This window comes from Tamandua tetradactyla, chromosome 6 (assembly GCF_023851605.1).
Source record: "Tamandua tetradactyla isolate mTamTet1 chromosome 6, mTamTet1.pri, whole genome shotgun sequence".
Taxonomy (NCBI): Eukaryota; Metazoa; Chordata; class Mammalia; order Pilosa; family Myrmecophagidae; genus Tamandua; species Tamandua tetradactyla.
Window position 1 is genome coordinate 114,028,807 of NC_135332.1, and position 26,313 is coordinate 114,055,119.

At 35.4% G+C, this 26,313-nt stretch overlaps 1 protein-coding gene across 6 annotated transcripts in view; it reads right to left on the bottom strand.

Moving 5' to 3' along the window:
* The window catches only part of NCOA2 (nuclear receptor coactivator 2), a 331,589-nt gene that overhangs the window by 66,214 nt on the left and 239,062 nt on the right, over positions 1–26,313 (bottom strand). For all 6 annotated transcript variants that reach the window (XM_077166969.1, XM_077166970.1, XM_077166965.1 and 3 more), the window contains 2 exons: positions 7,538–7,641; positions 3,479–3,656 (listed from right to left, as the gene is read on the bottom strand). In XM_077166969.1, the coding sequence (XP_077023084.1) occupies positions 3,479–3,656; positions 7,538–7,641 (282 nt within the window). The remainder of the gene's footprint in view (positions 1–3,478; positions 3,657–7,537; positions 7,642–26,313) is intronic.

Below are 26,313 nucleotides of genomic sequence, written 5' to 3' on the forward strand. Positions count from 1 at the left end.
TCAGACTTCAATTAGAGATATGAATAAAGCTGATCTGATTAAGAGTAGGGTAGATCAGACTAAAGGGTAAAGGATGATATTGACTCTATTTTAAAACTTCAACTTGTGTGTGAGACCAAAGGAAAAGATGTTTATTTGGTACAAAATTTATATTTTTGGTAGCACACTATATCATTTAACTTATATGGTCAGTTTATTCCAACATCATAATTGCATGGATCTTGTTGATTTGTACAGGTTGGTGTGATGTCCTGATACACCACAGAGCAATCTGGGCAGAAGATAAAAAGTATTTGCAAAGTCCTCTTGAGGACTGTGGTAATTAGGTTCAGGTGTCAACTTGGCCAGGTGAAGGTACCTAGTTCTACTGCTGACATGAGCCAATAGCATGTGAAGCTCATTTGTCACTGATTACATCTGCAGTCAGCTAGGACACATGCCTGCTGCAATAAATCTTGGTTGATTTAATTGGCTGGATGCTTAAATGAGAGAGCTCAACATAGCATAGCCCAAGCAGCTCAGCATACCTCATATCTTAGCACTCGCAGCTCAGCCCAGGCCTTTGGAGATGCAGAAAGGAATCACTCCAGGGAAAGTTGCTGGAACTCAAAGGCCTGGAGAGAAGGCCAGCAGAGATTGCCCTGAGCCTTCCCATGTAAGAGAAAGAACCTCAGTTGAAAGTTAACTGCCTTTCCTCTGAAGAACTATACATTTTAAACTAAATTAATCCCCTTTTGTTAAAAGCCAATCCATCTCTGGTGTTGCATTCTGGCAGCTTTGGCAGACTAAAACAAGGACTGAGAAAAAAAAGTGGAAATATTATACTTCCCCATCTGAGGAATTCCTGATATTCTTGCAAGCACTGGGGACAACCAATTTATTAGACTGAGCCCTTGATCTTGGGGCTTGCCCTTATGAAACTTATTTCTGCAAGAAGAAGCTAAGGCTACTTAAAATTATGCTTAAGAGCCACCCTGGGAGAACTTTTTATTGTCTGGTATGGCCCCTCTCTCTAAGCCATTGCCACAGGTAAACTCACTGCCCTCCCCTCTATGTGGGACATGACTCCCAGGGGTGCAAATCTCCCTAGCAACACAGGACATGGCTCCCGGGGATGAGACTGGCCCTGGCATAATGGGAATGACAAAGACTTCTTGGCCAAAAGGTTGAAGAGAAATGAAACAAAAGTTTCAGTGGCTGAGAGATTTCAAATTGTTGAGAGGTCATTTTGAAGGTTATTCTTATATATTATACAGATATTCCTTTTCAGTTTTTGGTGTATTGGTGTAACTAGAGGGAAATCCTGAAACTGTTGTCCTGTAATCCAGTAGCCTCGGATCTTTAAGATCACTGTATAACTACAGCTTTTATGGTGCGACTGTGTGATTGTGAAAAACCTTGTGACTGGCATTCCCTTTATTCCCTGTAAGAATAGGTGAGTGAGAAAATAAAGACAAAAACTAAATAATGGGGGAATAGGGAGATATGGAATGTTTTGGGTGTTCTTTTTACTTTTTATTTTCATTTTTGTTCTTATTTTTTATTGTTTTTGGAATAATGAAAATGTTCAAAAAACGATGGTGATAATGAATGCACAACTATATGATGACACTGATGGTATACTTTGGATGATTTTATGGTATGTGAATATATTTCAATAAAACTGCATTTAAAAAAGTAAAAGAAAAAATATATAGATTAGTTCAGGAAAAAGATACTGAAAGAAAGACATCATTAAAAAACAGATTACAGAAAACAATGAAAGAAATAAAAGAATGACTGATTGTGAGAATTAAAGGATGATTACAGATCACTAAGTCAACTTCCTCATTTTACAGATGAGAAAACTGACATGCAGAGAAATGCTGGTAGAGTGCTAGAAGTAGAACTAATCTCAATTCTCACTTTTGGTATTCTTTCCTTTACTGTTCCTTACACTTTATCTAAAAAAAAAATATATATATTAGGATCAGTACAGGATGAGATAGGGGATTAAAAAAAGGGGCCAGTTTGATAAGAAATATACTCTTAGAAACACTTAACAGGACATCTGGATGTTACAGTGAAGCCAATGCTAAACCCCAGGCTGAAGAAGAATAAAAGAGGAAAGAAACCCTAGAAGAAAAAACTAAACATCAAGTAAACTGCAAGAAATTATCTTAAAATTACAGAAGGAACCATACAAACACTGGAGATGCTCATTTTTACCATCAGTATTTTTAGACATTATTTATGTAATGGTGACCACATAGAATAACCAAAGAGGGAAGAGAAAAAAAATTCTTATTAATTTAGGTTAATAAATTTATAAGTTGAAAGTAAAAACAGAAGTATTGTATAAAAAGTACGGCAAAGAGCTCTTTAGATAAGTGAACTGATCGTAGTGAATTAATAAATACAGGTCCTTTGAGGAAGTCATAAAATTGCTGAAGAGATCTGAAAATATCACTTACTTGAGATAAGAAATTCCCTTTTCTTGTTCATTTATTACAAAATGTAATAAAGGAATTCCTTTTAAGTATGCACATATTTTGTATTATTGTTACAGTGACAGTGAACAAAGGGTTTCTTATCAAGAAAACTTAGCAATAATGGAATTTAAAAAGGACTTTTGCCTATTCATTGTGGTAACAAGATCAGCTAATATAAATAGTTTTAAGAAATAGAAACATTTGCTAATTCAGGACCTAACTTTATTCTGTATTAAAATATATACTTCTCTTATGAGAAGTGAAGACTTTCTTAGCATCATCAATTTAAGTGAGAATATTAAAAAAAGAACCATGCAGTAAGTGGTAACAACAATACCGTAGCACAGCAACTAAGCTGGGCCCACGCAATACTTTAAAATATGGTCCTTGATAACCATGAACCAGTTTGGAAAGCATCTCCAAAATAAGTTGAAAAAGTCAGGTAATTTGAAATGGGGTGCACTGTAAAGTTGCTAAAGAGCCTGGGACAATGAACGACCCCATTTAGGTATCCCAGGCTAGCAATATTGGAACTCGTTTCTTAACATTTTATTTTAAAAATACTATATACACCCACATACTCCCTCCTTTCATATGAAGGACTCAAACTGAGTCAAATCGTAAGACTTCTCATGCCCACCTACTTCTTAAATGGTCATAGAGAAAATTAACAAAAATAGTTTGCTCGCAAGGAAGAGGGTAGAAGAAATTTGGCATCTCCTTAAAAAACAAACAAAAAACCCAGAAAAACTGTTAAGTACTTTCCATCTTAATTATATTTCATGTACTTTAAAGACAGAATCAAAATGCTAATTCAAGATTAATATCTGAAGATTATTCTTTTTTCCCCCAAAACTTCTAGGCTTAAATCTTTAATAGAGCATATCTAAAAATCCACCCAGGTTCCTTTTCCCCAACTGACATAATATAGTTCTATTTTATCCCAACCAAGACAATGTATGTGTATGAGAGTGGGAGGAAGGCGACCCAGCAGAAAAAACATTTACCTATAGACTTTGGCAGCAGATTTTTGACAAACTCAGTGTGGTCCCCAACATGAAGGATGCTATATACACTTTTGTTCATCAGCTCTTCCTGGTTATACCTTAGGTACTGTGTCACATTCTCGGAAACAAACACAACATTGCCTTCCAGGTTCACTACAAAGAAGAAGCCATCAAGGGCCTAAGGGAAAAGGTACAAATTGTGTTAGAAAGGGTGCAACATAAAAATCATCTGCAATTGTCAAGAATGGGTTAAGGGAAACTCAAACTTGGATAGAAAAGAAATCTCTCTTACCCCTCTCTTAGTTTTCAGAAACAATTAACACATTTTTCTCTTGGTAAAATAGAAATTATTCCATCTCATAAGTGGGAGAGATCCTAGATCAAGGGTTCTTGTCACATACTAAATGACAAACACATAACACTACTGATTTATCCAGGAGATAATTATTGTCAAGTAAAAGTATAAAGACGTATCTGTGTTTATATATGTATATATATATAATGAGACTGATATACTCTAAACAGTCAAAGACAATTTTCATGTTAATGACCCCTTTAAAGTAATTTGGTTCTACAGTTTTTCATGGTATACTAAAAGAGGAACGATAATGTTTCCTAGTTTAAGAAATTCCAGGGAAAAACACAAAATTTTACTATCTTTAAAGCAGCAGGGTTCAACTAAAAAGAATCACAGTTGATCTCTGACCTTTAAAGGGCATGAATCCTTTGCTGTTTGGTGTATGCGGGGAAATGTCAGGGAAATGTGTGTCTGATTCTGGCAAACAGTTCTTCACGGGGACCTCAGGGTTAGATATGGTCAGCACTGCCCTGAGACTTGAAAGGTATTGCATGCTTTGGCTTGGAGGAGAATTGGAACGTTAACACCAGTAGTGCCCTTCTATATAACTTGTTCTCCAGACTGTTAAGCTGCAGATTCCTAAAATATCTAGAAACCAGTAGTTTATTTCCTGCAGTGGACTCAGCCTCACTCTTTCTTATCATCCCAGTCTAGATTAGGGAAGGAGGAGATGAGGAATCTAAGGTCATGTCAGGAAGTAATGATAATAGTAACAGCTAATTAAACATGTTTACCATCCTTAAACATATTGTCTCATTTGAATATTTACAATTCTGAGAGGAATATTTTACCTTTCCCAACTTACAAAAGAAGAAGCTGAGGCTCACAGAGGCTAAGTGATTTGTCCAAGATCTTACAACTAGTAAATGGCAGAGCTAAAATTTGAATCCAGGTGTACCTGACTCCTGAGCAAATGCCTCTGATTACTATTTAGCAGACTATTCTACTCCAATTTTTATCCCTTAGTCTCACTTGTCTATCACTGTTGCCTTAAGAGTTAAGGTTGGGGGTTCAGTGATATTCTCCTAGTTGTCTCTCTTTTCCCTTTTTGATTTTTGTCATAGCTCTGTTTCAGAGATCAGGAAGGTGATCAAGACTAGAAAAAGCTTGATACTAGTTACCTGGAACTAAGGCCAACTGAGATAGCCAGTTTATGGCACACAGTTTCTTTATGATGCTTATTATTTTTAATATATTACCTGTACATTCATACATAACAATGTATGGATGGGGCATAAAGTATTTTTTCCCCAAATTTATCTTTCTCTTAGATATTATTTAACAGGCTCCAATTCTGTGAGCTCTCTTTGAACATATTCCATCTTTGATTCTAGCCTCATCTCAAAACTAAGCGTTCTCTCAAATTAGAACTGACCATAAGGTACCAGTGAAAAAGCTCTTTTTTTTCCTTTTCAAAAACATAACACCACTTTTTCTTGGATATTCTGATAGATTTTCTCAGTGGTATATACTCTCTGTGTGCAAGTGTCTCTACCTGTAGGCATGTGTCTGTGTGAGTTTGGGGTGGTTAAGCAGGAAGTAAATCAGCTAATTAGTTATGAACCAAGGGTTCTTTTTAAACTCATTGCTTTAGATACACACTGAGCAGATTTTCATAATTACATTACCTATAGTTCACTTTTGAAAGTGCATATTGCTTCTACTACTCTTATACATGTAAAAAGATTGATTTGTGGCATAATAAAACTGAAATATGAGATTGTTTTATCTCTAAAACTGTGTTTTTAAAAAGCTTACTATGATACTCTGTGATGACAAAAAGCTGGCATTTGGCTTTGTTGCCTAGCAATCACTATGCTCTGATGTAAGCATGCGTGTTTCTACACCTAGGAATAGCTCAACAGGTTTTTCTCTGTTTATTACACATGAACAGGGATAAAGACTTAAATTCAAACCATAAATCACCAGATTCAAACATTATTTGTCTTTACTGCAGTCAGCACTAGAGTATGCTACACAGATACTTGGTCAATGCACTGAAGTCTCACAAGACTATTGTGAAAGAGCAAAAAAAGTTGGTTTGATTTTGAGATAATGTCCACTGACATCTACTGATTTGGTTTCTACAATTAACAGAATTTGCACCAGAATGGCTTAAATCACAATTCTGTGGTTACTCTAAGCATTTTGTTTTAGAAGCCTCAAAAGTCTCCTTAGGAGTTTCTACCCTACTTTAATTTTCCCTCCAGATATATGGAAATTTCCCAGTTGTAATAATTTAATTACCCTAATTTACACATCAATTTTCAGTTCTTAACTCACAAAAATTGTTCCAAAGGAAGTTATCTATTGTTTTCCATCAATTCCAAATTGGCCACCTAGTTACATTTTCTGCTTCTAAGAACCAAGCGGGAAGTAGCAATCCATGGCTGTTCACTAAATTTGTTGACTATGGAAAATCAGCCTAAGTGTTTTTTGCTCTTTCCATAGAAATTGTAGTTGAACGTTTTCAAGCCAGTAATTCAAGAGAAGATAAGCAAGGTCAAACACGTGGTCATTAAAGCCCTTTGGTTATCAGGTCCTGTCCAAGCCCTGTCACCAGGCAGTTATAAGACATTCAGGGAATGAATTCTGTCATTTATAAATATAAAGACTAGATCAGATGATCATTACATCTTTTCTGTGTAACCCCTCCCAATCATATGGTAGTCTTTCACAGAATTACATTTTCTAAAAATAAAAATCACCTATTTCAGCACTAACTGAAAAAAAGAGGGTGATATGGAAGGGACACTATTGGTTTATCTTTGTTTTAAAAATTCTAATTTCTCATATAGAATTTCCTGGCTGCTACAGGAAGCTAGCTGATTCTATAATGACTGTACAATAAAGCTTCTGGCCATGCGGTACTTTTCAACCTCTTCATATCATCAGCAGAGTAAATTATCCTGAAAATGGATATAATTTATATCTCAAGGCTCTTCTGCTTCTTGTTATATACTCAATGATAATTTTTTTTCATCTTACCATAGCCTACATCATGAATTTTAATTTTGGAACAAGTATAAAAAAGCACTTGATGTTTAACAATGTAGCAGTGAATAATATAGGAAAGCTGGAATTTGCAAATTCTGAATAGTAGTCTGGTCATAAAACTTCCTAAAGTTAATAAAGAACAGGCAGCTAAGACCAACCATTACATTTATGATGCTTACGTAAAAAGTTTTTATGCCCATTATTTCAATTTCCAACTTTATGAAGAAACATAAATAAAAAGCACAAACCTTTGCTCCTTAAATGTTGACCTGTACATATGGTGACAAACGTACATAGAATATGTAAAAGGTAATAATCTTGGGAACATTTCAAATTAAAATATGTTACACCACAGAATTGAAAAGTACCTGTAAACATAGTTTTCTCAAATGAATGCTCAACTGGCAGTTAAAGCCTAAAATTAATATTCTAATCTAGTTTAATTCTGTATTGTTAATTTGAAACACATGTTGAACGCAGGAGCCAGAATATTTACAGATAAATAGGCAGGTAGGTAGATATGTAGGAAAAACATGCCACTAGAATTAATATTAGTAAGTTCAAAAGGTCAGTAGTGCTTTAACCTTCAAGAATAAAAATTAAGTGTGGATTGTCCTTAAAATTTCATTCACTTCAGAATTAAATGTAATAGCATGACCACTAATAACATTTTATAACACAGATTCAAAATGAAGGTGTGCTACCTCAAGCATCATAGGCCCAAGAGCATCCTTGTCGATGACACTCTGCCCTGTAGATGATACATCTGACTTCTGCACCTCATCTATGTTGGCAGCTGCTGCTTTCTCTGCAACAAAAGTAAGTGTGAATTAAATGGCAGCGCTATTTCAAGGACAGAGAAACATTTTTATTGTAGTGATTTTTAAAAAATCTCTAGTGAGATCAGATGTTGTCATAAAAGAGAGCACATTCCCACTGCTGCTGAAAGGGGGAAGCTATTGGATACAGGAGCCAAAACATTAATGTTTTCACCTGTAGAACCTGTGGCACAGATCCTCTTTCAAGCCTCTGATAAAATGAGTTAATGGTTTTGTGCTAGCCCCTTAAAGGCATTTTTCCTAGATTATAAGACCACTACATATCATGGCACAATTAGTTTTTACAGAAGTTAGTAGTGCAGACAGAGACACATCTGCACACATTTAAAGAAATAAAAATGGCTGCTTACAAAAGACATCCTATAATGAGTGCCTGGACTCTTTCACCTGTTTCACTTGTATTCAGGTTCACATTTAAAGTAGCTGGAAATATTTGGTCCCTGACTTGTGTAAGTTGCTTACTGATTAAAGGCAGAGAGAAGAAGTGCCCTATCAGCCACCCAAAGAATCTTAATAGCTGCTGTTTTATCTAGTACAGAGATGCATAATATGTGCTCCTGGATTTGAAATGTTCAAGGCAGCTTTCAGGCCCACAAGTTCAAGGAAGACACTCAACAGGGAATGACAACTATTTTGTAAGAACACTTGCAATAGAAATAGACGCATATTAGCCATGTTATTTGTAACTTAGTTATTTCAAGAACACTAAAAATAGTTTAAAGCATAATAGGTACACACCAACAACTTGCTAGGAAATTACACAAAAACAATGTGACAATTATTTGTACCCGAATAAATTACATCTTTGTTCACACTGCATGCTACCATTGTGATCAAATAGAAGAACAGAAAACTGTAAATCAACCTAATATTCAGAATCAATATGCCTTCATGAGCTTGAGTTTTTTTTTCTAATTTAAAATATTTTATATGGTATTTTGAAAATCCACAAAGCCTAATATTTGTAACCGAGAGAGAACCTTGGAAATAATGAGGATTATATAGGTATTCCAAACCTTGCCATTTGAGGGAGCTTCTACCATGTATATTTATCAATGGAAAGAACAGGATGACCTGGAGTTCAAGCCCAAGCTCTGCTACTTAGTAGAGGTATAACTCAGAGCAAGTCTCTTCAACATTTTAAGGCCTCTGTTTCCTTACCTGCCTTTTTTTTTTTTTTTTTTTACATCATAGACTGTGTCAAGATTGAATGGGATGATAAGTAAAACACATTCTAAAAACGATACAGCAGTTTACAAATGCAGCTTACTACTAGAGTATTTGTATTTATTAGTTCTTCCTTACTGAGTTCCAAATACTGTAATTTCTTTGCAGAGTTATCATAAGCAAATTGTATCTGCTTCTTCAACTATTCCATTACATTCTGCTTCATCTTTTTAGAGATAAATAACTGTGACCATCTATCAACAGAGATATGACTTGTTTGATAAATTTCATAACTCAAGAGCATTAATCAATATATGTATTTGTCAGCTTAGCTTTTTTTTTTCTTTTTCTTTTCTGCCTTCCCTAGCTCTTACTGTTTGGTCCCTTGATGTTGGCCAAATCTACATGCCTGCTCTTTCTCTATTCCTTAGCCTGTCTCTATCAAGGCAGGAAATATCTCGTGACCCCAGGACTGCATATTGCCTCTTTCCCCCTTTCCTACAATCTTTTTCATTACCAAATACACCCAAAATAAACGCATTCAAGGGTACATTATCTTTTTGGTGTATCTCTTCAGTTTCTACTCACATTCCTACCTCATCAGTCCATGGACAGGATTCACACCATCACATGCTGCTTCATCTAATTGAAGGAAGACATTCCGATACAGAAACTGTATCAGAGTATTTCACATCACATCTCATTTAGGTTCCATGTTGTAGACTGCCAGGCCACCCTCTCTGGAGCCGGCCTGGATGTGGACAGGGCTCATGGACCCATCTTAACAGCCCTGCACTGCGGAGGTCCCAGCATGTCTCAGGCCTGAGTATCCCCAAGTCCCATTATTAATATTAACTGTTAAAATCCATATATTATATATCATATATTCATGCGATCTTAACCATATTTCTTTTATTTTTCTTTAGTGTTGACGCAGTCAATGCATAGGAGCAATAGTGCTGATATCTCGTAGAATGAGTAATTTGAAGAAGCCAAGGAACATCATGGACTGCTAGCCACTGCCAGAACCCTACAGACTTCAGAAGAAGGTCAGCCTTTCTGACGCACTGATTTGAACTTCCAGCCTCCAGAACTACATATGATTCTATAGTTTATGGTATCTGATAACTCTTACTTGCTGTATTCCAATGAGGTACATATCCCAAAGAACTGAAAGCAAGGACTCAAACAGATATCTGCACACTGATGTTCATAGCAGCAATATTCACAACTGCCAAAAGATGGAAGTAACCCAAGTGTCCATCAACTGATGAATGGCTAAACAAAATGTGGTATATAAATATAATGGACTATTATTCAGCTGTAAAAAGGAATGAAGTGAGGGTTGGGGCACAAATGAAATCAGAAAGAAAGACAGATAAAGACTGAGATGGTATACTCTCGGAATGCCTAGAGTGTATAATGATAGTGACTAAATATACAAATTTAAGAAATGTTTTTGCATAAGGAAGAACAAAGGAATGTCATTACTGCAGGGTGCTGAAAATAGATGGTAATTGATATTTTAAAATTTTAACTTACGTGTGAGACTAAAGCAAAAAATGTTTATTTGGTACAAAATTTATATTTTGATTAGTGCATTTCCTAATGTAACTTATGTAGACAGCTTAACTGAACACCATAAGTACGTGGAAACTTGAGTAGGACATGAGATTCTGTTGGTTTGTCCAGAGTGATGTCCCGATAAATCCCAGAGTGATGTGAAAAGTGAATAAAAAAGTATTTGCACAGTCCCCTTCAGGGAATAGTGAGAAAGGGGGACAATTCAACTTCCTCAAGTTGAATTCTTGATATTCTCACAAGCAGTGTGGACAACCAAAGCTATAGGCTGAGCTCCCAATCTTGGATTTGTTCATACAAAACTTAACCCCAAAAAGGATATGTCAAGCCTACTTATAATTAGGCCTAAGAGTTACCCCCAAGAGAACTTCTTTTGTTGCTCAGATGTGGCCTCTCTCTCTCCAGCACACAACAGGTAAACTCACCGCCCTCCCCCTGTCTACGTGGGACATGACTCCCAAGGGTGTGGACCTTCCTGACAATGTGGGGCAGAAATCACAGAATGAGCTGAGACTCAGCATCAAGGGATTGAGAAAACCTTCTCAACCAAAAGGGGGAAAAGTGAAATGAGACAAAATACAGTGTCAGTGGCTGAGAGATTTCAGAGTTGAGAGGTTATCCTGGAGGTTATTCTTACGCATTAAATAGATATCACCTTGTGTGTACTCGATGAGGCTGGAGGGAACTGCCTGAAAATGTAAGAGAGCTGTGTTCCGGTAGCCATGTTTCTTGAAGATGATTATATAATGATATAGCTTTCATAATGTGACTGTGTGATTGTGAAAACCTTGTGTCTGATGCTCCTTTTATCTACTTTATCAGCAGATGAGTGAAACATATGGAATAAAAATGAATAATAGGGTAAACAAATGTTAAAATAAATTTAGATTGAAATGCTAGTGATCAATGAAAGGGAGGGGTAAGGGGTATGGTATGTAAGAATTTTTTCCTGTTTTCTTTTTGTTTCTTTTTCTGAATAGATGCCAATGTTCCAGGAAATGATCATGATGATGAATATGCAACTATGTGATGATATTGTGAATTACTGATTATATATATGTAGAATGGAATGATCAAAAGTTAAGAATGTTTGTGTTTGTTTGGTGTTTTAAAAAAATTAAAAAATGAATTTAAAAAATAAATTAATTAATAAAAAAGCAATGAAGTTCTAATGGATGCTACAACATCCATGAACCTTGAAGAAATCATGTTAAGTGAAATAAGCTATTACTCAAAAGGACAAATATTGTTACTTCACTGATATGAAATAAACAGAATTCAGGGTAATAAACTAGATTATAGGTTACCAGGGGATGGGGTGGGGATAAGGAGTTAATGCTTATGTGATGCAGAATTTCCATTTGGGTGATGGAAATGATTTGGTAATGGATGGTGGTGATGGTAGCACTACATTTTGAATGTAATTAACAGCACTGAATTATATATTTAAATGTGGTTAAAAGGAGAAGTTTCAGGTTGTATATTAATAGAATAAAAAAAAATCATAGGACTGTACAACACAAACAGTGAACACTCATGTAAACCACTGACTACAGGTGTGCTGGTTTGAATCTTTGGTGGACCCCAGAAAAGCCATGTCCTTTAATCCTCGTTCAATATTGCTGGGTGGGAGCATTTTGATTGTTCCCACGGAGATGTGACCCACCTAATTGTGGGTGGTAACTTTTGATTAGATGATTTCCATGGAGGTGTGTCTCCACCCATTGAAGGTGGAGTTGCTTACTCGAGCCCTTTTAAAAGAGGAAACATTTTGGAGAGAGTCCCTTTTGGTAGAGCCACGTGAAAGCCAGCGACACTGCCATGTTCGCCATGTGCCCTTCCAACTGAGAGAGAAATATTGAATGTCATCGGCCTATCTTTCTCTGGATGCCAATTCAAATAAGTCTTTAGAAATGTGCAATTTAATTGGGACATTTTCTTGGCCTTAGAACTGTAAACTAGCAACTTATTAAATTCCCCTTTTTAAAAGCCATTCCGTTTCTGGTATATTGCATTCTGGCAGCTAGCAAACTAGAACAACAAGTACAGTACTTAATTTTCAAATCAATTGTAACAAAAGTACTATACTAATGCAAGGTGTTAATGGGGGGGGTTATGGGAACTCTGCATTTTCTATACAATTTTTCTGATAAAAATATTTTTTTAAAAAAGAGAGAAAAAAGGAACGAGTAGTTCGCACTCTTTCTTCTGCCTCCCAACTATTCACAGGAGTAGCACATTCCCATCAGCAGCATCTTCAGTAGCATTAATAATTCTCATACTGGGATGGTATGCACGAGAAGACCTCGCAAGAAAGAATCTATCACAATTTGCAATGGCAAAACTTACAGCTTTAAAAGGCCTTTTTCACATGAGATTCGGATACATCTTTCTAGGAGGATATTCAATTGTGTTTTCCCTACCTGCTGTGGTGAAGCCATGGTCCATGAAATTGTACGCTATCCCCACCAGAAGTTTCATGAAGGAGGGTCTGTACCTTCAATTTTATCCAAAGTTGTCTCTACTTCAGCTCTTCCTTAAGTATTTGTTGGCTGACTGACAAAGTAGACCCACCACTGACACTTACTGCAAGAAATCTTGGAGCAAGTAGAGTCAAGGCTAAGTAAAAGAGGAACTGATTTAGCCTTCTAGCCTCACAGAGAAGTGGAAATTAGTGGGCAGGGCGAAGGGTCAAGGAAAACATGCGGAGGAGGAGTGGTTCCCCAGGAGAACCCATACTAAAAAACAAATCCTCTTGTTTTGCCTTAGTATCTTTCAAGGCATCTCATATTCTCTTTGGGTTACAAGTTCTTTGATACCTGGGCCTTTATACCTACTTGGTTTAATTCTTTTTTTTTTTTTAAGAAATTGACATAACTTAGATTAATGTTGGGGGAGAGTGAGATATCATGCAACAGCTGCTAATCACAAAGGTAACTACACACCCACAGCTGATTGACAGAAAACAGTAGGCTATTTATTAGATTCTAACATCACAATACAGATACATTATTGTTTTCTGTGGTATCTATATTAATACTGCATTTTTAGTGCTAAATAAATACAAAATAATGTTTCTGGTAATAATCTACTTCTGATCCTTTTAAAGGTAATCACTACACCATTTGAAATATCTATATTTTTGAGGATCTACTCATCATTCTAAGGACCCAAAGTTTCCAAAATTCATCCATTAATATTTTGCAGTATTAAAAAACTCAAAGTACGAAAACTCAATCAAGCAGATTCCTAAAGAGTGACAAGTTCTAATAACCTAAATATTCTAGCAACATTCTTAAGCAAAGACTTTTGGATTTTTGTCATAAGATATGCAGAATCAGGATCAAATTGGCAGGTTTTGTTTCATTTTTAAGAATCTAAACAGATCATGTTTGGGGTTAAGGGCTTCAAATTTAAATTAGGAGGTGATTTAAAACGACAAAACATTTTGGGGGCATTAATGGAAGCAAGGCTAAAAATAATGATCACTCCCCAAAATTATTTGTAATAATAAAATTTGCTTATCTTTCTCTTTATAATAGTTGACCGATAAGTCCTTAAAAGGAGAATCAAGCAGCTAATAAAAAGTAACAGCAAATTGGGCCTTGTGACTCAACGCGAGGATACCAAACAATAACACTACAATCGTTCAGGTGTCTCAGGGACCACTGCAGTGGAGAGAATGTAACACATCCTTGACATCAGAGAGCTCCACTCTAGCTGGGAGGGCAGAACAATTACAATCAAACAAATCAAACCAAACTTGCAGCGAAACTGCAGAAGCTAAGTTCAAATGACAAGAGGCATAGCCAAGAACATTTTACATAAACTGTAATTGATTTGGATTCTGCAGGATATGCAAGTGGATGGCAAAGGCGATGGAAACAGGTCGGAATGGACATGTGGTATCTATGTGTAAAGCGATCTCCGTCTGGCCTTAAAAAAATCACTGTTAAGGAACATTGACAAAAAGTTTGTCTAGAGTGGAATTCTAGGAATCCCTGACTAAGATTAAAAACAAAATGTTGCAATATTTACACAAATGCTACTCATATATGAGTATGAGAAAGTTTCACTACTCATATAATAAGTGAGAGTCAAAGGGTAAAGAATTCAGAGCTTTTCACTTCTACTTGCACTAAAATGTTGTTTGTAATATACACATTTTCCAGCAAGTCCGTCATATTATTCTCCAATTCTGTATTGAAATTGTGCTTTGACCACCTCTCAACATTGAAAAGAAAAAATCGATAATACGAAGTGACAGAAAAAGACCAGATAAATGCCTTTATCAATGTAACTGGAATCTAATTTAAACTGGTGCTGAATTTATGCTATTTGAGTACATTTCATGAAGTAATTACCACCACTGTTCAATGTTCAGTTGAGCCTTGAAATTAAAAAGGAAAAGAAGAAGGGAGGAAAAAGGAGGGAGGTAGAAGAAAAGGAAGACAGGGTTTCCTTTGAGATATGTTATGTTAACTAGACATAGACAGGTATTTTGATGGAACACTTCAATAATAAGTATGCCTTTACCATGTACCTGATATAAATAAGCTTAACTCCTTAAATATATTTATACTTTTGTAAGTACAGCATTACCATATGAAAACACAAATATTTTGAAATTAGGTACCTTTCCTCAGGTACCCAATTTATTTTCTTTTTTTCTATATTTTACATTAATTAACCATAAAAATGAAATAAAAATATATTGTATTACAAAAATATATTGTATTACAAAAATACTTTTAGTAAACTCAACACGCAACCCCAGAGTTCCATAAGATCAAAACCTTGCGAAATTTGATTACAGATGGGACTTTAAAATTGAAGAAAGAGATGATAAAATTTAATTTTCAAACCCTAGAAAAAGACTTGTCCTCTATGCCTTGAGTTCATCATTTCTTTGTGCTGCCTTTAACCATCAATGCTATTCTTTTTTAGAAAAAGAATATGACCTAAGAGAATAACAATGAAAATAATAATTCAATCCTTTTCTTCCTCATCAACAAAGAGATAAAAGAAAGCACAAAATAGCTATGATCTTTTTAATAGCGCAGCATAACAAATGCAAAGCCTTGATGGGAGACACCGTCCAGCGATGATTCTATTATCTTCCCCTTGCCGCCCCTTCCTCCTGGCCCCTCTTCTATTTGCCCGCATACAGAAGTCCAATACTAATTAATTACATTTCCAGTATCAAAGCAAAGAACCAACCTCCATCTCTTCAGGGACCATATTAAGATGAGTCATACCACAAACTGGGGGAAAATCATTAAGATTATAGTCCATATGTTTTTTTCCATAAGTAATTATTTGTGTTTTTTCTCAGAACAAAAGGAAAAGTGAACAGGGAAGCATTTGATCTCCAAAAATATAAATGACATAAAAATACAATAAAAACAGATATTTTTAAAAAGCAGCTGGATTAAATTGCTATCTATCATTGGCATCTTCAGGCATAAATTTGAAAGTAAAATTCCAGTTTTCTGGTGAGAACAACAACAGATTGGAAACTGTGATTCTAGAAAGAAATTAATTTATCTTAAAAAAAATACAATTAGCTATTTTTAAGTCATGAAGTGGAGTTTTGAAAAAAGACCTTTGCATGTTCTTCTAAAGTATCATTTAGTGATTTTTGGTAACTTAATGAATTTCATAATATTAGGAAGTCTTGTCTATTTGTTATTGGGCAATTAGAACAGAACATAAACTCAAGGGGACTTCCACAAAAAGTTACTAGAATAGATTCTTTAATCTCTCTACAGGGATGGTAGTCACAGCTTAGGAGACAGCCATGTAAGTGTTCTAACTCTAGCAGCAGCAGTGACAACTACCACTGGGCACTGAAAAACCTAAATTCTATTTAATGTCTGCCTATTAACAGGGGCAGGGTAAAGACTATCATAGTGGAAGTTCATGCTTTTTCAATTTTTTTTTTTTAAAAACCATCTTAAGAGGCTGTGGAAAACTTGTAGAAATTAGTCTATATTTTAAAAAGACAGAATTCAAACAAATATCAGTTACAACGAAAAAATGCATATACAGAAAGATAATCCAAAAGATATTTACACACAGAACATTTTAGCATTACACAGATTCAGATATCCTTGACAACTAAAGCAATTGAGAGTTTAAAAGTTACTTTTACGTCTGGTCAAGCATGAGAACAGTTGCTTTTATAGAAGTTGTATTATTAAACGCATTAGGATCTTTGACTAAAATGGAACCTGATATTTTGTGCTGGTTTTATTATAATTCCATTGCCTCAAAATGAGTAAAATCACTCACCCAGAAAATCTATCAATTTTTCAGCAGACTGACGTCAAACACAAGTCTAATTACCTCCACAACAAATTTTTAAGACTCTAATAGGAATACATCCACAATTTCCATCTTTCCTTGCATTTATAACTAGATGATTTCAAATGAAGGACTGTCAAATCCAGCAGCACTGAGACCATGCAGAAACAAGTTACTGAAACAAGGACAGGCAGTTTCTAGTCAAACACTACAGATTAAATATGATAGGAAAAGTTAGGTAGCATCTTAGAGGTTCTAGAAGGTAAAACAAGAGAATTATGCATCTGCACCAACTAAAATTAGAAAAGCTGCCATATGGCTCTGTGAAGCCAGCAGCACATTCTTATTCATTAGGAAGCATTCGGCTAACATAAAAACACAAGGCCCTTCCTGTGCTCTCCAAATGTGTTTATCTTTTCAACATTAATGTACTATATATCATCAAGCTGCTGAAATCTCCTGCCGTGCATATTAAAAACGCACAGCTGCACTTTCTTTAGTAGTGGGAGGAATTTTGCCTTCCTCTCTTTCTGACATTGAGCCGCCTTGTTAACATACATATCATGATTTCCCTTCAGCACGAAGAAACAGAAAATTAACCAATCTCAAGGCCATCTCTACTCAGATCCCCTCACTCTCTGCCTAAGAGAAAGCAACATCTTTGGTTTCATTTTCATCAATGGTAAGACAAGTCTACTTAAACAGCAGCAATATGCCACAATTTTAAAATATAGGTCCTACTTTTAAAATCAATGTACTATACTTACCAAGGAAAGGATACTGACCAGAGTAGACTGGGTACGACTGGCTAGAAAATGCTTTTGTTTTCAAGAACTTTCTATCACTGAATCTACTATCACCAACATATACTTTCACTGAGCATTTCATTTTACATATTACCTATCAATTATGAATTTAAAAGTGGATGGTAATCTTTCATAATAATTTATGTGAGTATATAATGATTTATCAGCATTCATTCATTTACCACTGTGATGGTGTGTGTACTATGGAATAATGGAAGATGAAGGTAGAGAGTAAAATATGAAAATTGCTTATTTAGAGTTAATTCTAATCCATTCAGTTCAGTTACCTAAGGCTTCAGGAGTTATCTGAATAAGAAAATGAAGGAAACACAATTTGTTAAGCTTCACATAAAATAGAAGGTTGAAAAGTGAGACTGAGACTAGATGAAGGCAGCATAAAAAAAAAATCAATGGGTGTGAAATAAATGAGAAATGAAGTGAAGTTCTAATTCAGTCCTAATTCAGAATATCTTGGGACAGCCTCACCAAAGACCAAATCATAAAAACGTTTTATTTCTTTCATATACATATGTTAACTCAAGTCCAACAAAATTGCAATACAGGTGCATCTAAAGTTTCTTGGAAAAAAACAAATGTTGTTTCTAAAATCCCCTCAAATATTTTGTTCTAAGTAGTGTATATATTTTACCTCCCAAATCATTATCCTGTTTATTGACATAGAAAGCCTCATTTCACAGCCTTACACCCCAGCAATAGTTAACATAATTTATCTCCCTAAATGTATCATGCTGCTTCAAATCAAATGATTCCAATCATCTGTTCAGACTACTCCATTTGCCCAGATGCCCTTCTATTCTTTCTCTTGAGTAACTCCTTTGAAGACCCCATAGCTCTTCCAGAAAGAAGTTAGGCCCCTTCCTCTGTTTCTGCATACCCTGTGCATACTCCATCATAATGCTTCCACTCTTCTAGGGTTTTGAAATGATCTGTTTTCATATCTGTCTCTTTCACCACTGTATTGATGGCTCTTCGACTTCAAGAAATGATTTTTTAAAAACTTTTTTCTTATTGTATAATATAACATATATACAAAGAAAAGAAAAGAGCAATAGTTTTCAAAGCACTCTTCAACAACTACTTACAGGACAGATCCAAGAGTTTGTCATGGGCTACCATACCATCATCTCAGATAGGAAATGATTTTTCTTTTATTCATTGCTTGGCACACAGTGTGTGCTCAATAATGTTTATGGTAATACTGAACATTTTATAGCAGGAGTTGATATTAAATTCAGTCTAGCAAGGATATATTACCACTAAAGCCCTTTTAGAGGGACCCATTTTAAAAAGCTTTACTGGATGGATATTGAATATAGTAAACATTGGAAGACTCTGATTTTTGTAGTCAAAGTATCAGGTAGAGAAGTGGTAAGAACAAACCTCAGACAATATGTACTAAGAGCATCAGGATAACTCTTGTGGGGTCAGGCTGGTAGACAGAATATTTAGGGTGAAGAAAAGCCACTGATGCTCTTTCTACACCTGAGAGATGAAGTATGACAAAAAGAAAAAAAAGCAAACCAACTTTTAATAATCCAGATTATCATTTAGGAAGTCACAACCTTTTTCATAAAAAAAGGTACTTTGGCCATTACAGGAGGTTTAATCATACCCTGGAATTTTCTGCCACTCACAACTCTAAGGAAAATAAACTTACTTACCCAGGAAAAATTTTACAAATTGTCACTTGCCTGGGGATCCAAGGGTGTCTTTATCAGGTCTTTTGTTCTTCCTAAACAGTGAGCTGGGAGAAGCCTTGGCCTCGAAGGTTATGGTTACCAACAGGGCCAGTAGTGCCTCCCAGAAAGTGGGAGGAGGCCAGAGGAAGGGCTGGAATCCCTGGGGAGGCTGACAAGGTTCCTTCCTGCCTTATTCCACTTTGTATACCCCCTATGGCTAGAACAAAGCTTAATACCAAGTAGACATCCAATAAAAGTGCAAAGAAGAAAAGGACAGAAGGAGAGATGAAGAAAACAAAGGAGAGTTGGTTACTCTATTTGCCATCATCCCGCCTTTTTAGCCCTGCCATTAATATTTACTTCCTTTGGAGTGCTCACAGGGTCCCTCTCTCAGGCCTTCACTTCACAGAAGTTGGATATTTACGAGGGTGCTTGGCAGTGGCAAAAGCCTTCAGGGAGTCACAAAGGCATTAAATGGACTGAAAACAACCCTACTAGCTTACTTACACTTACCTATACCCCCTCTTCCCGTCTCCCTGACATGCACCCTGTCCCTGATATTTCATGTTTCGTCCTCACACCAGCATGCTTTCCTCTCCTCAAGGTTTCTCCCATCTGGATAGCTATTCCTTCCAGATGCCATCCTTCTTTCCCCCAACTGTGAAATAGTGATTCTAACACCACAGGGAGGTTAAAACTTCCCTGTTTCATTTTGCCTGTCATCTATTCTCAGTTCTTTCCCCCTTCTGGCTTTGCTTGAGCAATCATGAGAGGACTTCAAGAGTGTGCTTTTAAAAAGCAGGTGTTTCCAATTTAAAGTACTTAACATTGGAAGCTGATAACAGAATGAAGAATCAGACATTTAGAAACCTAAAGCCTCAAATTATGCTAAATAGAGAAAGCAAAGTATTGATAACAATGCTAGAATTTTGCATAAATGTAAGTGGTATCCTGGTCTTGCCAACCAAAGATGGCTGAGAGAAATGGGCCTGAGGGGAGAGACAATTAGAATTCATGAGGAATAAAGGAAGTGATTGTAAGGTTAGTACAGTGGCACAACCAAGGGGAAAGCTACTAGGAGACAGGAACAAGAGAGTGCCGGGTGACGCAGTACTTACTGCCAGGCTCATGGGGGACAGAGGGCCCATCTAAAGGGAGGTAGCGTCCAGGGACTGGTACAATTCACCACCTCTAAAATCTACATAGGTGAAAATCTGTAGCAGCTAAGTATGAGGTTCAATGTAATTAACTTGGCAGGTTAATTACTAATACAAAAACTAGTTAACTCCTATGTGGATACTTAGGGATAAAAAGAAGTGACCATAAGAGGGTCAGTCTGGAATTAAACACATTTCAGGCACTTTGAACAATTACTATAGGTACAGATTATCTTACCATATGATTCTGAAACTGCCATGGTTTGTTTTGTCAGTCTTTCTCTATATATTTTATAATCTGCATGGTTTATGAAGGATTTAGTCAGCCTCATTCCCATAGTTCCTAACAGTTAAACAAACAAGCAAAAACCAGGAATAATAAACCTAAAAAAAACTTATATACCTTAAAAATGTAAAGTCTAGCTTGTAGACAGAAAGCCAGGTTTATTCTCTAGTACTTTAGGAAGAAAGGAAAGGGTGAACAGTGTACAATCCTGAGAACGAGAAAAGTTTTAACTGTCAGAAGGTCTATGTTCTCCAAAACAGAACTTTTGTGGGAGAAACTACAGAAAGTATTATTTCTATGTCATACAGAAACAAGTTTACTCCAGTGTATTCAAATGCTTGAAATAATTTTCATTTTGAGATCACATTTTTACTTATAAAAGTGGCAGGAGGATAGAAATCGATGCAAATGTACTAAGAAATGATGAATATGCAACTATGTGATGATATTAAGAATTACTGATTGTATATGTAGAATGAAATGATATCTAAATGTTTGGTTTGTTAATTTTTTTAATTAAAAAAAGTTTTAAAAAAGTGGCAGGAGGATAAACTGGTTTAAAAATGAAAAAAAAAAAAGAGAGACATGACAACTAGATGAGATGTGCAATTCTGAACTGGATCCTTGGCTAAAAAGTGCATTACTGAGATAACTGGTAAACCTTGAATGGGATCTAAGTATTAGATGATGATAATGCTTCAACGTTAATTTCCCATTTTTGATAACTATATTGTGGTTTTGTAGGTTATGTCCTTGTTCGCAGGAAATACACTCTAAAACTGGGAGTGGTGGTGGTGGTAGAGCTTCAGATCAGTAACTTATTCTCAAATGGTTCAGGATAAAAGTATGCTGTACTTGCAACTTTTCTAAAAGTATATGATTGCTTCAAAGCAAAGAAAAAATCATTAATTAAAAATATTATGATTCTGTACAAAAATACTTTTATCTGAGTTTTATGGTGATGTAAAGAAGAAACGAAAAGATGTTTGCAACATTTTTTTCAAATCGTTCAAAAAATATTTAAAAGATTTGAAAGAGAGACAAAAAAAAAGAGTTGGGGGCAGTATTTTTTTCCCTCTTGACCAACTAATCTCAATAGAGTGCTGGTCTCATGCACTCCAGCATTAGCAAGAAAGTGCTGCGATCAGAGCTGATCATAGACAGTAGGATGTGAAGAGGAACAAAGATATAAATTATTATTCTTCTGCACAAAACAGAAAAGAATTGTGGCTTTTGAATGGCATCTTAAAATGTCTGTACCAAAAGTGAAGGAAAGACCAGTGAAAATTAGGGTCTGATTTGTTTTGCAGGCCAGATATATACCACCATTAATTTTTGTTCAGTTTGCCTACTCAACAAAGTGAAAACTGTAATTGCAGATTTTCAATATCTGTACCCAACTTCATATGTGTATTGAGAATTATAATTTTATTTAGAACAAGAGATCGTGTAGGTGAAAAGACAAGAAAAACTGGGAAATACTTGGAAAATAACCCCAAGAACATATGATTTGAAGTTTCTTTCTTATTCCTGCAAAGGATAAGTTAAGCCTACTTATAAATATGCCTAAGAGTTACTCCGTAGAGAACTTCTTTTGTTGCTCAGATATAGCCCCTCTCTCTCTAAGCCAACTTGACAGGTGAACTCACTGCCCTCCCCCTCTTTGTGGGACATGACTCCCAGGATGAGCCAAGATCTGGCATCATGGGTTTGAGCAAGCCTTCTTGACCAAAAGGGGGAAAATATAAAGTTTCAGTGGCTGAGATTTCAAACAGAGATGAGAGGTTATCCTGGAGGTTATTATTATGCATTATGAGACATCTCTTTTTAGTTTATGGTATATTGGATTGGTTGGAGGAAAGTACTTGAAACTGCTGAGCTGTGTTCCAGTAGTCTAGATTCTTGAAGCTGCCTGTATAAAGATATAAGTTTACAGTGTGACTGTGTGATTGTGAAAACCTTGTGTCTGATGCTCCTTATGTCCAGGGTATGGACAGATGAGTAAAAATATGAATGAGTAAATAAATAAATAATAGGGGGGAAAGGGGTAAAATAAATCAGGTAGATGAAAATACCAGTGGTTAATGAGAGGGATGGGTATGGGGTATGGGATGTATGAGTTTTTTTCTTTTTATTTCATTTTCCAGAGTGATGCAAATGTTCCAAAAATGACCATACTGATGAACACACAATTATGTGATGATACTGTGAGCCACTGATTGTATACCATGTATGGGCTGTGTGTGAAGATTTGTCAGTAAAAATAATTTTTTTATTAGGCCTAAGGGTCACCCCCAAGAGAATCTCTTTTGCTGCTCAGATGTGGCCTCTTTCTCCAGCCAACATGACAGGCAGACTCACTGCCCTCTCTGTGTCTACGTGGGACATGACTCCCAGGGGTGTGGACCTTCCTGGCAACGTGGGAAGAAATCCTAGAGTGAGCTGGGACTCAGCATCAAGGGATTGAGAAACGTTCTCAACCAAAAGGGGGAAGAGTGAAATGAGACAAAATATAACGTCAATGGCTGAGAGATTTCAAACAGAGTTGAGAGGTTATCCTGGAGGTTATTCTTGTACATTAAACAGATATCATGTTTTTAGTTAAGGTGTAATGGAGAGGCTGGAGAGAACTGCCTGAAAATGTAGAGCTGTGTTCCAGTAGCCATGTTTCTTGAAGAAGATTGTATAATGATACAGCTTTTGCAATGTGACTGTGTGATTGTGCAAACTTTGTGTCTGATGCTTCTTTTATCTACCTTATTGACAGATGAGTAAAACATATGCAATAAAAATAAATAACGGGGGAACAAATGTTAAAATAATTTAGTTGATTGAAATGCTAGTGATCAATGAAAGGGAGGAGTAAGGGGTAAGGGTTATGGTATGTATGAATCTTTTTCTATTGTCTTTTAATTTCTTTTTCTGAATTGATGTAAATGTTCTAAGAAATGATCATGATGATGAATATGCAACTATGTGATGATATTGTGAATTACTGATTGTATATGTAGAACAGAATGATCATATGTTAAGAATACTTGTGTTTGTTATATTTTAAAAAAATTTAATAAAAAAAGCAAAAAAATATTTATTTTTTAAAAATGTGAAATTTCTTTAATGTCACACAGGTTCCTAGGTTCAAGACTTTCCGAAAAAGAGTTCTTATGAGATTTCATTTCAGTAGCCACTGCATTGCATAATGACAATAGAACAGATTTAAATAAATCTTTAAAATCATCCTTCAAATACCTAATGGGATAAATTATTTCCAATTTGAGCAGGAGTGGCAGTGAATCATCAAGCAACCTTCCACAACTACTTCAAGCAGGAGACAACTTAAAAAAAAAAAAAAAAGGATCAGCTTCACTTAGAAATCGATAAGCCTCAAACAGGAACCAGGTAGCAGGAGAGGTGGTGCCTTAGAAACTGCTGGCACCTGTTAGTTTCAAAGCCCGCAACAGTGTGGAAAAGAGGTGGTCACAATTTGCATGTTAACGTCAACATGAAATTAAGTCTGACATTTTAAAAAACTCTTAAATTAGGTATCCTGGCTACCTTTTCTACAACCCAACAGTCCCCTTATTTATACTACTATAATTCTCCAGGAAATCTGAAAATTGAGGGGAAAACTAATGAGACATCCTTAGTAATTCAGTAATTTTCTGGGACTTTATAGCTCTTAAGTGGTCTCATATACAAGAACTGTTTAAACAGTCAAATTTATTTGCAAGGAATCAGGTCCTCTGATTTCATATCTGAGGAAACTCTTGATTTCGTTCTCCATAAAGGTTATGGAAAACTTTAAGCCCCAGCATACACATTGACAGTGAGTGCCATGGCTCTCTGATACATAAATCAAAAAGAAAAATTCTCTGGAGGTTAAATACAATCATCCATACAGGCTATGAAAAATATCACAATTTAGCATGTAATTGTACGTATGAAAAAAACACACTAGTAATTAACTCTATTGCAAATTATCTAATTTAAAATATCTAAAAATTTGTTTTGTTTTACATATATTAGCCATAACAGATGTTTCCCCACCATTCTACAATTATTCAAATAATGAAATAAAATAAAATCTATGTAAAATTTATTCTCCACTTTCAACTTTAATTATCCTACTTAAGCTTCTAAATGCTAGTTGATTTAGTGTCATGCTGTCATCAAACCTTCAGAGAAGTTTTACTCAATGGCATTTTTTCTCATTTTTTTTTTATTAGAGAAGTTGTAGATTTACAGAAAAATCATGCAGAAAGTAGAGACCCCATAAACCCACCTCCTAAAGGCATTTTGATATAGCAAGTTTCAACTCAGATGGTTTGAATCCAGAAACCTGTTTTTGAAAATCCTGACTACCAGGTGATGGCAAGTGAGGTAGATAAAGTTGCTTGAGATTTTTAAAAACATATTTTTACTAAGGTATCTTCCCCCACCATACAATCCATACAAAGTATACAATCAATGGTTCACAGTATCATCACATAGTTGTGTATTCATCACCACAATAATTTTTAGAACATTTGCATTACTCCAGAAAATGAAATTAAAAGAAAGATGATGAATGATTTTGAACAACTGTGCAACTTCAAAATCAACTTTTCAGAGCCATAGCAAGAGTGGAAGGGAGACTACTCTGCAGACATAAAGCTTGGACTAAAAGACGAAGTTATACTCATGCCATTCATAATTCACTAGCTTCTCAAAGGAACTGAATACAGTCTTGGAATTGCTCTTTCAAAATAAATTGTATTTTTTAATTCCATCAATGGATAGTGGGATTCCCCGAGAGTAGAATGGTGGCAGCTATCAGCTCTGTATTCCCATGGAAAATATTTGGTTGTATATAGGTTTTCCCATGAGGATGTTAGTACATGACCTCAATCTTTTCCAAGCTTATCATAATGCCACACGGCTATGCTGATTCAGCAAAGCAATCCATAATCACTTGCAAAACGCCTCTGCCTCACAGGGATGTTACGAGGCTTAATAAGATAATGCATGTGAAGCACTTTGAGCTCCACAAAAGAAAGGCGCTAAGTAATATTATTCTGCAGCTAAATTATAAACAATTTTATGAAGACAAGAATCTAATAAACCTGTTCACAAAATACAAATGAAAACTACTTTAAATAATTTATGTAAATATAAACAATTTAAATAATGTACATAAAAATTGTGGAATAAAAAAAAGCCTGAAGTGATTTACATTTAAAAAATTGAATGGACAGACTTCTTTAGGCCAAGTAAAATGAAAAGAAATACAATTAGGTAAGTTTCTACTAAAAGTAAAGAAAATTACATCACTTTCTGTTAAAACAGAAACTGAATCAGAAACCTATATAAGATATTGCTATTAATGAATTAAATTTAGAAACCTATGTTTTTTCCTATCAAAACTAAAATTTTAAGTCAATGTCAGTACTTACGGTAGTATAATTTTTTTCTTCAATTATCATGATAACATTAGAAACATGCATTTTAACTTTTTGGGATAAACCTTTTCTACTTACCAAATGTTAATTTCCTTTTTTCAAAAAACATTAAATTCTGCTGTTCTCTCCCTATTCTCCTAGATGAAAAACCTTTCTCTTGTCTCTTTGGAAAAGCCTGACCACAGGAACATGATGCATTT